We start from the raw sequence: 12,574 nt of genomic DNA, 5'->3' as shown, positions 1-12,574 counted from the left end.
CATTTTATATCATCTCATACTTGTCACTGTTATTGGGCAGAAGTAAGAGGGTTGCGTAATGTACAGACATGCTGTCACTGTCTGGTCTGATTTAATTTGCCTATAAGCAATTATTAGCTATTTGAGGCTCTAACCTGATGATTATGTTTGCTGTTATATCTTCTAGAAACATGTGCTTAAGTCCCCAGCTCACAGATTTTACAAAATAAACTGGTGTTGATAATCTCTTGACTTGATGGCATCATATGAGACAAAATGTTTATGGCTTAAAGGAACACAAACATGTATTCCTGACCCTATAGTGTTTAACCCACCATTTAGATGGCTTGCCCCCCATATAAAAGTTTAAAACTCACCTTATTTCCAGCGCAGAGCAGGTCTTCCGGTGCTGGCTCCACCCCCTTTGTGACATAATCAAAATGGCCGATTTTTATCCAATCCAATGATTGGCTAAAATCGGCACGGACCGGGGTCAAATGCAGTGTTGGCCACTCAGGACCTCCTCATAGAGATGCACTGAATCAATGCATCTCTATGAGGAAAATTCAGCATCTCCATGCAGAGCGTTGGGGACGTTGAACTGCAGTGCTGCTTTTTCGGCAGCACTGACCCAGGAAGCACCTCCAGTGGCCATCTAAGGAGTGGCCATTTGGAGGTGTCTTTAGAGGCAATGTAAACACTGCCTTTTCTCTGACTAGAAAAAGGCAGTGTTTACATGGGGGAAAAAGCCTGGAAACGATTATACTCACCAGGAATACATTAAGTTGTAGTTGTTCTGGTGACTATAGTGTCTCTTTAACCCCTTAAGGACCAAACTTCTGGAATAAAAGGGAATCATGACATGTCACACATGTCATGGGTCCTTAAAGGGACACTCCAGGCACCCAGACCACTTCTGCTCATTGGAGTGGTCTGGGTGCCAACTCCCACTACCCTTAACCCTGCAAGTGTAATTATTGCAGTTTTTCATAAACTGCAATAATTACATTGCAGGGTTAACTCCACCTCTAGTGGCTGTCTACTAGACAGCCACTAGAGGTCACTTCCTAGTTTCTAGCACAGGTTTCCTGTGCTAGAGCGTCGCTGGACGTCCTCACGCTGTGTGAGGACCTCCAGCGTCGCTCAAAACCCCATAGGAAAGCATTGAAATGCTTTTTCAATGCTTTCCTATGGGGAGACGTAATGCGCATGCGCGGCATTTCCGCGCATGCGCATTAGGTCTCCTCGGCCGGTGGGCGAGATTAGTCTCGCCCACCGGCCGACGTAATCACAAGGAGGAGCGTCGCGGAGACAGCGGCGAGGGACATCGTCGCTGTCCCAGGTAAGTCACTGAAGGGGTTTTCACCCCTTCAGTAACTGGGGATTGGGGGGTGGGAGGGAGACGGACCCTCCAGTGCCAGAAAAACGGATCGTTTTTCTGGCACTGGAGTTTCCCTTTAAGGGGTTAATGCCCTTTTGTACTTTAAAAAAAACAACAGATATGTAGGTAGCAGCTGCATGTGTAAATTAAGACCTCATATTTTTTTTTTTCCTTTTTCAGAGCTGCTACTGAAAATTAACAAATTGAAAAAGCAAAGGTGCCTGTAAGTATTTATTTATTTTAATGAAAGTTTTCATATAAAATTATTTTTGACATATTGAAATCCCTGATCAACTATATTCAGACATTCTGATGACTCCCAATGTCAAAATTGCTTACATAAATGGGGGGCTGGGGGTAACTGTATCTGCAGGTGAGGTTAAAATTATATTATCTATTCCAGTAATGGCTAACATGTGGATCTGTTGTGTATCTCAAGATGTTTAGTCAAATGCCTTGCTTGCTTAGCCTGGCCATAATGGTTACATTAACTCCCTCAGCATGAAACTATTACAGTATGCTTTTAGTGATTTTTGGCGCAGCGTGTGACATCATACCCGGGGTCTGTACTGTAATAGTTTTGGTGCTTTGATTCTTCCTTAAAACGATTGGCTATAGTCTACCAACCAGCATTGCAAAAGAGCCTTATTGGTTGAGTTGGATGAAAGATCAAGGTGCAGTTCTGTATTTGGTGAATAACCCCCCAAGTTGTCCCAACAGTCAGACATGTATTTATTTTATATTTTGGTGAATGTATTTTATACATTTTGTATGGTGGGAAATTCAACTTGTATGTGTGCTGTATTATTTGTTAAAGATTGTTTAGTCTGAAAAATGCAATGCGCTTTGATGCTGTAAATCGACTGTATTAAAGTATTTCCTTTTCCCTGCTTTCTTTTTTCACACCATGAAAGTGTATTTTATTTTTGCCAGCTTAGCTGCAGTGTCTGCGGTAAAGGAATATTCTCGGCAAGAAGCCTCAGCCCTGACTTAATGCATACCACACGAAATGCCTTAATTATTGTTTGCTGGAGTCTCTCGACAAGCGCCCCATTGTAGATACAATAACTGTATATAGGCATTCTTGTTCTCCTTGACCCTGGTTGAATACCTGAGGTTTAATATTTCTGAGCTGATAACCAGCGTGACAATGGACGCCTTATGTTATTCTACGGTTTCCCATTGAATCTAATGATCTCTGAGAGGCTGGGTCACAGACTGTGATTGCCAGTGTAGCATGGAGCCAGATTGTCAGTCATCTTACATGAAGCGGCCCTCAGATCCAATTCTAACATTCCTTTTGCCAACTTTCTCACGGTTTTTTACTTGAGCAAAAAACAAAAATGTCTTGCCAATTCTTTTAATTATTTTAAAAACTTCCATGCTTTACATAACGGGCAACTTTGCATTCTTTTTTTTATTTTATTTTTTAATTAATTTTTTGTGTTATTTTAAAAGTGTTTTTATAATATATTTTGCCTTTTTTAGAGCACTCGTTCAAGGATGTAGTGTTTTAAATTTGGGATTCAAGCTAGATTTCCCCAGTTAAGCTGTGCTTTTATTTCACAAGCTAAGACTTAATTTGCAAGCCACCATGTTGGCAACAAACATATAAGAATTTAACATGGTTACCGCCGCTAATCACTGTTGTTAGGATCAGATGTACTAGGAAAATCCTCTAGTTCCTCTCAGAGGGATATTGTCAAAAATATGACTTGTCAAGAATTCAAAATGGATTAAGTTCAGTTAATGTTGTCGGTCACCAATTTAAACTCTGGTTTGTTTGTGTTGTTTTTTGTTTTTTTTTTCTTTGTTTAGTGATGCACAACGATTGGATGAATTTTTTACTAAAAACAAGCAGCTTCGCGAACAGCAAAAGGGGCTTCATGATACCATTAAGGTTTTAGAAGACCGGTAAGAGAAAATTAAATATTCTAAATATTGCAGCCATTGTCATTATGTTAAAAATATATAGCTCACACTGTGCAGAAGAGAATCAGTGTGGCTAAAGCTTAACCCCTTAAGGACACATGTCATGTGTGACATGTCATGATTCCCTTTTATTCCAGAAGTTTGGTCCTTAAGGGGTTAAAGGACCACTATAGTGCCAGGAAAACATACTCATTTTCCTGGCACTATAGTGCCCTGAGGGTGCCCCCACCCTCAGGGTCCCACTCCCGCCGGGCTCTGGGGAGAGTAAAGGGTTAAATCTTACCTTTATTCCAGCGCCAGGCGGGGAGCTCTCCTCCTCCTCTCCGCCTCCGATACTCCCTTTCGGCTGAGAGCTCCGCGCGCATTCAGCCGGTCTCATAGGAAAGCATTTACAATGCTTTCCTATGGACGCTTGCGTGCTCTCACTGTGATTTTCACTGTGATTTTTCAGTGAGACAGCCACTAGAGGATTTGGAGGCTGGATTAACCCTGTTATAAACATAGCAGTTTCTTTGAAACTGCTATGTTTATTTAAAAAAAAAAAGGGTTAATCCTAAAGGGACCTGGCACCCAGACCACTTCATTAAGCTGAAGTGGTCTGGGTGCCTAGAGTGGTCCTTTAAAATGGCACAGAACATTGGAATAGAAGAATATTCCAAAAGCAGACATTTAGAAGAAAAGTAAACCTAAAAAAACGAAAATGTTAGCAGAATGTTGTTTAAATGTACATAGATCAGATTGAATAAGATCATATGAATTGAGTGCGGCTGTTTGAAAAAACCTATTAAAGGATCACTTTAGGGTCAGGAACACAAACCTGTATTCCTGACCCTATAGTGCAAAACCCAACATTAAGGTGGCTTGTCCCCCTCCTTAGCTCCCTTAAAAGCATGAAAAACTCACCTAATTTCCAGCCCTGTGCAGGTCTGCCTGCACTGGCCCCGCCCCTGGGTGACATCATCAGAATGGCCGATTTTTAGCCAACCGGCATTGGATTGGGTAAAATCGGCAAGGGGTGGGGCCAAACGCCTTTTGGCCAATCAGCACCTCCTCATATAGATGCATTGAATCAATGCATCTCTATGAGGAAAATTCAGCGCCCTCATGCAGAGCGTGGGGACGCTGAACAGCAGGGCTGCTTACTGTGCAGCACTGAGCCAGGAATCATCTCCAGTGGCCATCTGAGGAGGGGAAAGGCAGTTTTTGCATGAAAATGCCTGAAGGCGATGATTATACTCACCAGAACAACTACATTAAGCTGTAGTTGTTCTGGTGACTATAGTGTCCCTTTAAGGATTAGAGCTGTCCATATATGGCCTTGTTCCAAGCACAGATCTGTAGAGCCACAGTACAGCAGAAAGGGCTTTGGAAGTTCTGTAGTAATTAAAAATGCAGGAACATGACTCCGTGGAGATAGAGATACATAGATATATATTAGTTAAAAAAATAATTTTCTCATTGCTAGACTCCGTGCTGGTCTGTGTGACCGATGTGCAGTAACTGAAGAACACATGAGGAAGAAGCAGCAGGAATTTGAAAATATCAGACAACAAAACCTAAAACTCATCACAGAACTAAGTGAGTGTCTTTACATGCATACCCATTGCATCACAGTTTCCTTATATCTTTCCACATGCTGTTTATTTCCTCAAACAAATTTGCATAGAGATTTTAACGATTAGTGCAGACATAATGGCAAGCCCATACATTTTTTTATTTTTAAATTTTTACAATATGATTTTTTTTCTAAATACTTCTATCAAGTTCTGTCTACAGCTAATGCGGAATTAACACATTTTTACACCTGGGCATCATTTGATAGGCTGAGCCAGGTTGGATGACATTGATAATGCAGAGGTGTTAATTCTAAATTGCTGCTAATTTTTGGCAATCTCTGGGCACTGTGAAGATGTCAAACCACTCCTTAATGTTTTGGCATTAAAACTAAATTAAAACTATGGCACCTGGCCGCTCTAGATAACATAACCCCTAAGTGAGCTGTATTGTTTTTTGCTTAGTGTGTCTCTTTAAGAAAATATAGGTTTATCTACTTACTTAATGTTATTTTGCACATACGTAATAGTCTGAAATTAATGGCATAGAACCTATTCTTCTTTTAGATGCTGCATTCTTTCATTTCAATTTTTTTTAAAAAAGGTATGCATTAATTTTTTTAGATTTCAGAACTGTACATACGCAAACAATTACCCAAAACATATGGAGGAGTCTGCGATGCCTCTGTCATTTGAAACTGCCTTTGCAGTGGGCATTTGTTTGCTGTTATTTAGCATGCGGGAGGGGGAGAGGGTTGCAGTTTGTGTGCAATATTTATATGTATCCATGCTTTTGGCGTTAAGAGCACATTTTAGTAGTAAGGCAGTCGCAGCCACTATCCTTCGTCATCATAGTTGTTCATCTTTTGTTACAGTGAATGAGAGGAATACTCTTCAGGATGAAAATAAAAGGCTTTCAGAACAGCTTCAACAAATTCAAAAGTCAGAGTGAGTAAAATGCTTAAATTATTTATTTTAATTTGATTGTCTAATAGCTCCCAAATGAAATAATAAAAATTATTTGCTTTAATGTTTCAGTAGCTACATTTCCCTATTTTCTATGGCGATTCACCTCCCTTATCTAGTGGCCAAACCTGGCTTTAATCTGACCACTATAAAACTATCATGACTGGGTTGTTTCAGGCACATAGACCTATTTGCTCGTGGTCACCTCAGAAGAAACCTTCAAGAGATATTATCTGCTGCTTGGCCAACTCCTCTTAAAGAGTAGAGTCTGCAGGCAACATGACAGCTGGAAGTGGTATTCGAGGTGCAACAAATTGAGATCTTTCAAGACTTGCACTTACCATTTTAATTAATCATATGATCAAGTAAAAGGTGTATCAAGCCCATACAAAGTGACAGTTTCCATAGTAGAAGTAACCTTAGTTATATAAACTATAACAAAGTGCAGTGTGCTAAACAACAACATCACGGAGTACACCTTTTTTTTTTCAAGAAAATGTTACTCAGTGATGTTGTTTAGCACATCGCACTTTATTGTTTACATAACTATGGTTACTATCACTATGGAAACTCCCTTTGTATAGGCTTGATATTCCCCTACTTGATTGAAATGGTATTAATGGGGCGGGGCATGAACGCTGAGCGAGGCAGACGTTTGTTGCTGGAGCTCCTCAAAGAAAACCCAAATATAAGCCAAATATATCGAAACCTACACAAATTTAAGCCTGTAACCCAGCTATACACAATGGGAAACTGCAGCCCATCGAAAGATCCCTTTGGGTATGCACTAAATCCTGGCACCGAGAAGATTTGCCTCTGAGGCCTTCTGGCGGGCTCTGGGCTCAGAAAGCGGCTGATCCTCTGCTCACATCTGTGCCTGTCGAACCAGTGCCCTGTTCTCCCCTCTTTTCCCCCCTCCCCCCCCCCAGCGGGGGATATCCCGGTCCACACTGAAGTCTACCGTGCTACTCCTGCTGCACGTACCCCCAGATCGGCACCCTGACGCCTAATCTCAAGCAAGCTGGCTGATGCCCCTCATGCTGGATCGCTGGAACATACCTTGCAACGTCGAGACAAGATTTTCCAGAGGTTTTGGCTTAAGTTATGCCAGTGCAACCACAACAGAGACACACCGCACCGGAGAAGGTGATTACCCCCTCAAGGCACAAGTCTGCAAGCTCACCCTGTTGCCTGCCCTCCTGGACCGAGAGCCTCACAGGGCACTGCTTCCAAGCACCAACGGCGTAAGCTGCAGATTGTCCGCCAACTGAGGTATTCTCCGCCTGGACCATCTTGCTGCACCCCACAGCCGAAGTCCAAGACTCCGGCAGTGACCACTGACTCACACCATTATCTGGGACTGCACTCTACCTTTGGCGGGCATCGGCTGAATAGCTAGAAAGACGCTCAGCTCACCCTCTCATCACATTCAGCCTGGCTGTTCTGTGGTGGAGATATGGTGCACTCACTCCGTAGTTTAATTCTGTCATTGTCATTGTCATTGTTTAAACCTGCACATACTTATGGCTTCAAATGTCCTTGTATTAGTGCTCCAGACTACAGTGCAACTCAACTTTCAGCATAGCCTACTTTGTATCATAATTTAATTCCTACCTAACCACTACTGTCAGAACATGTTTTCGTAGATCAGTATTAAGCACCTTGTCCTAGCTCAATCGCATACCTGCAAGCTCAAAATGTTTTAGCCTGTCACACAGTCTTGTCTCATAAGCCATATCGACTTGATAGTTTAGCATGTCATCATTTATATGTCTAGATACTACTGCAATGATAAGCTATACTATAAGCTAGGTCTGAATATGCACACTCCACATGTACACTTTAACAGTTAAAGGGAATCTCCAGTGCCAGGAAAACAATTCGTTTTCCTAGCACTGGAGGGTCCCTCTCCCTCCCACCCCCCAATCCCCAGGTACTGAAGGGGTGAAATCCCCTTCAGTCACTTAAGTGAGGCAGCGGCGATGTCCCTCGCCGCTGTCTCCTCCTCTGCGACGCTCTGCCTCTCCATTGCGTCGGCCGGTGGGCGAGACTGATCCCGCTCACCGGGGAGACCTAATGCGCATGCGAATTAGCGCACCCCATAGGAAAGCATTGAAAAATAATTTCAATGCTTTCCTATGGGGATTTGAGCGACGCTGGAGATCCTCACACTATATATGCTATAGGCAAAACAGTCTGTGATGTGTTAAAGTTCTAATGACATGAGACAACCGGAAGGTGATTCAGTTTGCTACCCTGTTATTGGAGTAGTCCATTCCCATGGGGTGATATTTTAGCGTAGTTCAGGAGAAATAGTTTGGTATATATGCATCATCATCATCCCCTTTTTTGTTGGATGGTGACTTCTGAAAAGCAAAACATTCCATTTCTGATCCTGAACCTAGTTATTCTTGGTAATATACATATGGTGCTCTAACATTCTGTTTTAGGCAAACATCAAATCAAGACTTACATTCAGATCCAGTGGACTGTGAGGATGGCATTATTCCAGATTCCCCAGTTGGTTCTTTTCCTCAGTCCATGGTTAGCCGAATGCGGAGGAGAAAAGAAAATAGGCATGTCCGGTACAAAGAGCAAACACAAGAGCCGGCAGCTCCTGAGTCTACCAACAGTAAGTTGCATATACATAAATATATTATTGTGTTGGCATTCTACTACAAGGTGGTGCAGATATCAGAGGTAACCCCCATAAGGACCTCAATAATAGATACAAATTAACTACTAATACCACACTAAATCGCATATCGAAAAAATTCACATATATATATCTATATATATATATATATATATAATCTCACAGGTAATGCATCTTAATGAGACTAACTTTCTGAAGACGATTTCATATACAGATATTTAATTAGAAAACCAATTCTCAATATGCCAGATCGTTTTTTTTTTTTTTTTTTTGCCGATTTTTATGGTTGATTGAACTGGTAAATGGTTTTAGTGTTCTAACTGTTCGGATAGAGCACTTCATCTGAAAACGTTTGGCTTTGTAAACTTTTTTTTTTTTTTACCTCCAAAGTTTGCATCCCAGCAGCGATATTTTACAACTGATTCTCAAAATTGTTTCCCACCTGAAATGTTCTCTGATCTTCCCCTCATATTTCCTTCCTCTAATTTCCAGTTTTTCTCACCCTTTATTCTAGCTAACCCCATGTTTATAGCATCTCTTAACATACTTTCAACATACCTCCCCTATAATTTGAAGTAACCTATTTTTTTTTATTTTTTTTATAAATTCTTTATTTTTGAAGCGCAATGTCAATTACATCATAAGATTATGGCATTTCACTGGTTACATGAGTCGGCACAAAGACATAACGGTAAAGATGATTTGATGCGCTTTTTTTTTTTTTTTTGGTTGAGTGGAGGTGTTGCACTTGGGCCAACTGGGCCGCTTGGTAGTATTGCTTGAGGTTGGGGAGACCTAAGCCCCCGGTTTTCACTGTTTTGTACATTGTTATCCGTTTAATCCGTGGTCTTTTGTCCGCCCAGATGAATTTGTCTATTTTTGATTGGAGTGCTTTAAAGTCCAATCTAGAGATGGGGATGGGTAGGGTCTGGAACAAGTATAAGAGTTTGGGTAGGAGATTAATTTTTATGGATGCGATTCTGCCCAGCCAGGATATGTGCATGGGTTGCCATCTTTGCAGGTCTGACATGGCTCGTTCGATCAGTGGGGTGTAGTTTAGTGAATATGTTTTGGATAGATCTGCTGGAATGTGTGTGCCTAAGTAGTGAATGCTTTGTTGGTTGTATCGGAATGGATGTGAGCGGATTATTTGGGTCAGGAGTGGTTGTGGTATGTTGAGGGGGAGGGCTTCTGTTTTATCCAGGTTTAGTTTATAACCTGAGAGGTGGGCGTACTCTTGAAGGAGCGTGAGGAGGGGGGGTAGGGAGTTGGTAGGGTCTGTGAGAGTCAGGAGGATATCATCTGCGTATGCTGCGATCTTATATTCATCTCGTCGAACCTTAAGGCCCTGGATTTCGGGGGTGGAGCGGATGAGTTGGAGTAGAGGTTCTAGGGAGAGGGCAAACAGGAGTGGGGAGAGCGGGCAGCCTTGTCTGGTCCCGTTTTTTTATTGTGAACTCATGTGGATTGGTGTTAGGGAGTAGGAGAGCCGCTGTGGGGTTGGAGTATAGGGTCGTGAGGGCTTTGATGAAAGTGTCAGGGAAGTGGAATTGTTGTAGAGTGCGGAATAGGAAGGGCCAGAGCAAGCGATCAAACGCTTTTTCAGCGTCCATTGAGAGTAGTAGGGTTGGGGTGTCCTTGTGTTGGGCTCTCCATATTAAGTCTATCGTGCGTCTGGTATTGTCGCAGGCTTGGCGGTTGGGGATAAATCCTACCTGGTCTGGGTGTATGAGTTTTGGGAGGAGTCGTTGAATCCTGTTGGCCAGTGTTTTTGTGAGGATTTTAATATCCGTGTTGAGGAGGGATATTGGGCGGTAGTGACCAGGGTCTAGGTGTGTTTTGTGTGGTTTGGGGATTAGGCAGATGTTGGCTTTGAGCATTTCCGGCGGTACCTGTTCGCCTTCCATTATTGAATTGCAGAGAGTGGTCAGATGGGGAATCAGTATGGTGCTGAATGTTTTGTAGTAGAGGCCTGTGAAGCCATCGGGACCTGGGCTTTTGTTGGGTTTTGTGTGTTTTATCGTGAGGGCTATTTCTTCTTCGGTGATTGGGGATGCGAGAGAGTCCCGTTCCTGGTTTGTGAGTGCTGGGAGGGGGATTTTTGAAAGGAAGTTATGTATTTCTTGTCCGAAAGTCGGGTGTGCTAGGGTATGGGTGGGGCTGTGGTTGTATAGTTTAGTGAAGTATTCGACGAATATAGAGGCTATTTGGTCATGGTCGTTGTGGGTTCGGCCCCCAGGTGAGGCGATTTTGTCGATACGTTTGTGAAGTGATTTTTGTCGAAGTTTGCGTGCCAGAAGGGTGTCCGACTTGTTGGATTTCTCATAAAATAATTGTTTGGTCCATTGTAGGGCCTTATGAGCGTCTTTAGACATGTAGGTTTTAATTGCTTGTTGGTGGGATTTAATTTGGTCAAGTAATGGTTGGGAGGGGGTATGTTTGTGTTTGATTTTGAGCGTCCGTAGGGAGGTCAGGTGGTGTTCTAGTTCATGGAGTGTTTGTTTTCTGTGAGTGCTGGCTGCTTTGATTATTGTTCCTCGTATTGTGGCCTTGTGGGCTGCACACAGTGTGCTCGTGGATGGGACTGATCCGATGTTGGTCATGAAGTAGTTCGTGAGTTCTTGTTGAATGGTTTGTCTGATTTGGGGGTTGTGTAGGAGTGTGGGGTTCAGTCTCCAGGTCCATGCTTTGGCCGTGTGAGGTTTGTCTATGTGGAGGGAGATTTCGGCGTGGTCGGACCAGGTGATTGAGCCAATTGAGGTGGATCGTGTGTGGGGCACCAGTGAGGGGGATATTAAGAATAGGTCCATTCTGGAGTAGGAGGAGTTGGGGGTGTGAGAAGAAGGTAAAATCCGGGGTTGTGTGGTGTTGGAGCCTCCAAATATCTTGTAATTCAGTTTGGGTGACGAACTCCATAAGGAGTGTCATTTTTCCTAGTAGGGGGTGCGTGAGTTTTATCTCTCCTTGAAATTTTCCTGTCTATGGAAGGGGCGAGGACTGCATTGAGGTCTCCACCTAGAATAGTGTGGTGGGAGGGGAACAGTTTTAATTGTGTGCGTAGCGCCGCCCAAAAAGCTGGGTCGGGTGTGTTCGGGGCATAGACTGTGGTTATCGCGTATTTGTGGTTGGCGAGGTGGCCTGTGACGGTCAGGTATCTCCCTTGGCGGTCTGGGAGGCTGTTTGAGATTGTGATTGGGCATTTTTTGTGGATCAGGATTGCTACCCCGTTCTGTTTGCCTTGGTAGTAAACCTTTGGAGTGAGTCCAAGTGGTGAGCGATCAGCCCCGCATGGGTTACTGGCGGCATTCCCGGCGGTGCGGAGGTGGCTCCTCCGGGTGAGCGGGTACTCTCTGTTTCTTGGGCGGTCTGAGGTGATCAGGGTCTTCGTGTGGACGACCTTCTTCTCTGTTCCTGTGGAAGGGGGCGAGTTGCAGCAGCTGTATCCCCAGTGATTCTGCGAAGGGTGACATGTCTGCAAATGATGTGAGGATGTGCATTTGATCATCTTTCTTGATCATAAGTTTGAAGGGGTGTCCCCAGGTATATTTGATGCCTTGTTGCTGCAGGGCAAGTGTCAGAGGTTTGAGGTCTCTCCTTTTTTTTGAGTGTGGAGGGAGCCAGGTCTTGAAAAAAAGTGAGACGGGTGTCTTGGTAGCGTGGGGGTTTGTCCCGCGCCAGGGTTAGTAGCTTTTCTTTGGTTTTGAAGAAATGTATGCGAGTGATCACATCTCTTGGGGTGGATGCGCCTAAGTTTTGTGGGCGGAGGGCTCTATGGGCCCTATCCATTTCCAGCTCCTGAGGTGTGAGTTCAGGGGCTATTGCTTTAAAAATGTTTTTAAGTGTTGGTACCAGTTGTTCCATGGTGACAGTTTCAGGTAGGCCGCGGATTCTAATGTTATTCCGTCTGGACCTATTATTTAGGTCTTCCAGACCATCCTCCAGGGCTGACATGTGGCCGTATAGATATGCTATATCCTGGGTGTGATTTGTGGTGGTGGCTTGGAGTGATGTGAGCCGGGTTTCTACCTGATCTGTGCGGGCGTTGAGGCCTACTATCTCTGCCTTCAGGCCTGCTACATGCCGTCCTATCTCGGCGGCTACATGGGC

The 12,574-nt window shown here is 43.5% G+C and overlaps 1 protein-coding gene across 1 annotated transcript in view; it reads left to right on the top strand.

The window, feature by feature from the left end:
- RBBP8 (RB binding protein 8, endonuclease) overlaps nucleotides 1-12,574 on the top strand; it is a 90,216-nt gene that overhangs the window by 33,370 nt on the left and 44,272 nt on the right. The window contains exons 3-7 of the mRNA XM_063451476.1: nucleotides 1,541-1,583; nucleotides 3,179-3,274; nucleotides 4,758-4,870; nucleotides 5,721-5,793; nucleotides 8,262-8,443. Coding sequence (XP_063307546.1) covers nucleotides 1,541-1,583; nucleotides 3,179-3,274; nucleotides 4,758-4,870; nucleotides 5,721-5,793; nucleotides 8,262-8,443 — 507 coding nt within the window. The remainder of the gene's footprint in view (nucleotides 1-1,540; nucleotides 1,584-3,178; nucleotides 3,275-4,757; nucleotides 4,871-5,720; nucleotides 5,794-8,261; nucleotides 8,444-12,574) is intronic.

The sequence above is a fragment of the Pelobates fuscus genome, chromosome 4 (genome assembly GCF_036172605.1).
Source record: "Pelobates fuscus isolate aPelFus1 chromosome 4, aPelFus1.pri, whole genome shotgun sequence".
NCBI lineage: Eukaryota > Metazoa > Chordata > Amphibia > Anura > Pelobatidae > Pelobates > Pelobates fuscus.
This window is presented reverse-complemented; position numbering and strand designations above follow the sequence as displayed.